The sequence below is a fragment of the Brassica napus genome, chromosome C4, assembly GCF_020379485.1.
Source record: "Brassica napus cultivar Da-Ae chromosome C4, Da-Ae, whole genome shotgun sequence".
Classification (NCBI taxonomy): Eukaryota; Viridiplantae; Streptophyta; class Magnoliopsida; order Brassicales; family Brassicaceae; genus Brassica; species Brassica napus.
In genome coordinates, this window is record NC_063447.1 from 40,323,992 (window position 1) to 40,327,821 (window position 3,830).

General features: G+C 38.7%; 1 protein-coding gene across 1 annotated transcript; it reads left to right on the top strand.

Annotated features, from left to right (window-relative positions):
- The first annotated feature begins 2,783 nt into the window (after window positions 1-2,783).
- On the top strand, window positions 2,784-3,615 carry LOC106426984 (late embryogenesis abundant protein 7). Its single transcript, XM_013867715.3, has 3 exons — window positions 2,784-2,918; window positions 3,028-3,228; window positions 3,329-3,615. Exons 1-3 carry the CDS (start codon window positions 2,871-2,873, stop codon window positions 3,407-3,409), a joined length of 330 nt encoding a protein of 109 aa, XP_013723169.2. The 5' UTR covers window positions 2,784-2,870; the 3' UTR covers window positions 3,410-3,615.
- Window positions 3,616-3,830: the final 215 nt, after the last annotated feature.

The window sequence follows — 3,830 nt, forward strand, 5'->3', positions numbered from 1 at the left end:
TCCAAGATACATGGGGTCGTACAAGATTCTGGAAACGATTGGAAAGGTCGCCTACAAACTGGAGCTGCCCTCATCGATGGCTCAGTTCCATAACGTGTTCCATGTATCTTTGCTGCGAAAATGCATAAGGAATCAAGACAACGTGGTTCCTGAACCACCATCTGACTTGAGAGAGAACCTTACTGTGGAAGGAGGACCAGTCCGGATCATTGGTAGAAAAACCAGACCTGAAGGCAGAAAGAATATCAAAATGATCCAAGTCGTTTGGGACTGCGATGGAGAGGAAGAAACGACTTGGGAGCCCGAGGCGAGAATGAAAGCTGAATTTCCAAAGTGGTTTGACAAACTCACGGAAGATTCAGAAAGAAAGACTCGAGGACGAGTTTGAGCCAAGTGGGGGATAACTTGTAGCGACCGTGTTCCGAAGATCGATGTTAGGATGATATGAGGACTGACTGGCCGAACTGTGAGAACGTACTGAATGGATTGGATGATGCTAGAAAGAGCTGATCAGAGTTCGAAGGACTTTCCGTGGGTGGATGGGAGAACTTGGATCGGCGCCTGATTAGTAGCGACTAGAGCGGAACCATGTACCCGATTAAAGCTAGGAACAAATCTGTTTTTGAGCCAAACAAAGCTCCATCAGTCGTTCTTACGCTCGGGTTATTGGACAGGTCGTTCGGTTTGTTGAAACTCAGGATGTTCGGACAACTCGATGAAAATCCAGGCAAAGCGGAATTTTCAGACAGCGATGGTCGGATCCGGACAAGTGTTGTTGGATTCGGACAATACGGTTGAACTGGTCGGCTAGACATCGATTGTCTGAAATCAGACAAGATAGTTAAGACTGTCGGCTAAGCTGAGATGAGCTGATTCAGTAGTATCAGTCTGATTCGGACAAGGCGGTTAGAGTTGTCGACTGGATCAGTCAGCTCTAGCTCGAGTTTCGTCTAAGTAGAACTGGCGGGAACAGTTAAAGTCCGAAATGGGGAAAAATTCGCGCTGGAACGCGTTGGAGCGCGGGGTGGCGGTTACGGATTAAGAGCCGCGTGTAAAATAAGCAGGAATGGTTAACTTGGCAGTTTCTCGGGCCTAAACCGCCCAACTTCCCATTTTAATCGTCTCCTTTGTCTTATTTTGCCATTTTTGTATGGGAAACAGAAAGAAAGAACCAGAGAGAAACTCAGAAAGAGAAAAGTCCGATTAAGAGAGAGTTTTTCGATATTTGGTTGGATTGATCAAGTCCGAGTCAAGAACGATCGTCTGTGGGGTGAATCCGACTGTCTGAACGTTCGAAGATCCGACGGAAACCGCTCAAGAGGTGTCAGAAGAGACCGAATCAAACAGAACAAACCGAGTCTAAGAAAAAGGTGAGTGCGTGACCGTAGCCTATCGTACTGAATCGTAGTCTGATTGATAGGAATGTTCTATGTACTGATTGCTTGTTTAATTCGAATTATTTGCTAAGTTCTTGCTTGGTCCTAACAGTCGGTTCCTTCCATCGACGCATCTGGATCAGATCATGCGTCTAGAGCCGTATTGGCCCGCTAGGGCTTGACTGAATCTGATGGCGCGCTGGCTTGGAACGATTGGGTCGGCTAAGTAACTGACTGATGATAAGCATGTCCGTTTATTGACTGATTGACTTGATTGCTTTACTTGGCTGAGTGGGACGGAATTACCGCTCTCACTAAGCATACTGTTTGCTTATGTCTCCTTGTTTGGATGCAGATCAGGACCATACCCGAAAGGGTAAAGACATAGCTTGAACGCGGGACAAGGGCAGGAAGGAAGGATGGTGGGTTTGGGTAGATATAGGACGAGATTAACATGTAATAGCCTATAGCGAACTGACTTGTTAACTCGAACCTCAGATTATCTATTCAAATCGTATTATGCTTTACTTGACTGTCTGAAAAAGAACTAAAACTCTGAAATAATTCTAAGTAAGGAAAAATAAGAAAACGGTCCAAGTCTGATCAAGGAAGTCGAACAAGACTCGTACTGATGTTACGAAAAAATGGGTCGGATCTTTTCACGTAGCCTGGGAAAATCCCTAGTATTTATAATATAGGACTATTCGTAAGTTATGCATTGTTTCATGACTCATGTAAATAATCTAATTTACTCAAGAATAACATCAAAATCTTACATCAAATTTTTCAAAATATCATCACATCATTAAATTTTAATTGAAAACAGAAATTATAAATAAAAATAATCCACGCAACTGCACGGATCAGAATCCACTTTTAGTTATTATTTGGAAATAAATCAATTGCTTATCTTAACTTAATATTGATCTAAAAGAAGTATTGTGAAGAATTGGTTATTTTGATTTGAACCCATATACTATCAACTACAATTATTAACTCTTTCTTTGAAACTTTCATAACTACAATTATTAACTTGCAGTAGAAAAAAATTCATAAACTCTTCCAACTTCGGAAAAAAAAGAAGACTACTTTCTTTTAGTGTTCACCATCAACTTTTATGGTAAAACCGTAAACCCATTCATCCCAAAATAAATTGGTTTACTTTATAATTTCTTTTTACTTTTCCACGTTTATTCTCTATTTTGGGAAAACGGGAAATTCTTATTTTTCTTTTCATGTATGAGAAAAAAAGGAAAGAAATAGTCAAAAAGATGTTACAAAACACATATGGCTACCCCCAAAATTCTCTAAACTGACATCAATCAATTCACAGAAACATGTTTATCCACCACACATCCTTAATTTTCCAAAAAAAAATCAAAATTAAAAAATACTATAAATATAGTCCGTATCAACTCAATCTTTCAATCAAAACTGATATAACTCACTCTCTAATATAATTCATATCCTTTTTTCTTCTTTGAATCACCAATCATGTCTCAACAATCATTCAATGCTGGACAAACCAGAGGCCATGCTCAAGTCCGTTTTGTGATCTTAATCATTTTCATTAATTTCAAACCATATTGAGTAATTATTATGAGAAATTCTAAATATACTTGATGTACATAACATTTGTTGGATAATGCAGAAGAAGGCAGAGCAGTGGACTGAGTCCGCCAAGCAGACTGCACAGTCAGCATGTGACAAGACCGCAGATGTAGCGCTATCAGCACGTGACAAGACTGCCAATTTGACACAATCAACACAAAGCAAGTCTGCAGATGCATCTCATTCTACCCGAGAATCTGCTCAGCATGGCCAGGAACAAACCGCTGGTTTTCTCGGTCAGGTATACTGCATAGTTACATTACTATATGTATTTATATAATTATTGAAGCAAAAATATAACTTGATAACTAAATTGATATATCAATTTAATTGGAGAGCAGACCGGTGAATCTGTGAAGAACATGGCTCAGGGTGCTTTCGATGGTGTTAAGAATAGCCTTGGCATGAACGAGAAGAAATGAGGAAATGAGTATTCGTACTTCTCAAATAACTATTTATATATTCATGGCTATTTCTGGTGTCTAGCAATTTTTTATTTCTCTAAATTATGTTTGTAATAAATATATTTTTGAAAGGTTTCGTGATCATAAGATATGAGATCTATATATATAATAATTTGGGGTGATATTACACCCCAGTTTCTATTTGAAAGAAATTTGACAACTAATGCACTAGTGGTTCACCATTATATAACTTCGGAATAGTGGAACGTACAAATATTGGAAAACTTGGTTGCTCAAGATAATGTATCGTTCAGTAAGCCAATCCAATAGAAATGACAAGTATAGTTGGAACTATACAAAAAATGAAATATATACAGTTAAATAAGGATATTGGGTTGCAAAAAATATTCTCAGTCGTGAACCTAAAGTATTGATATCA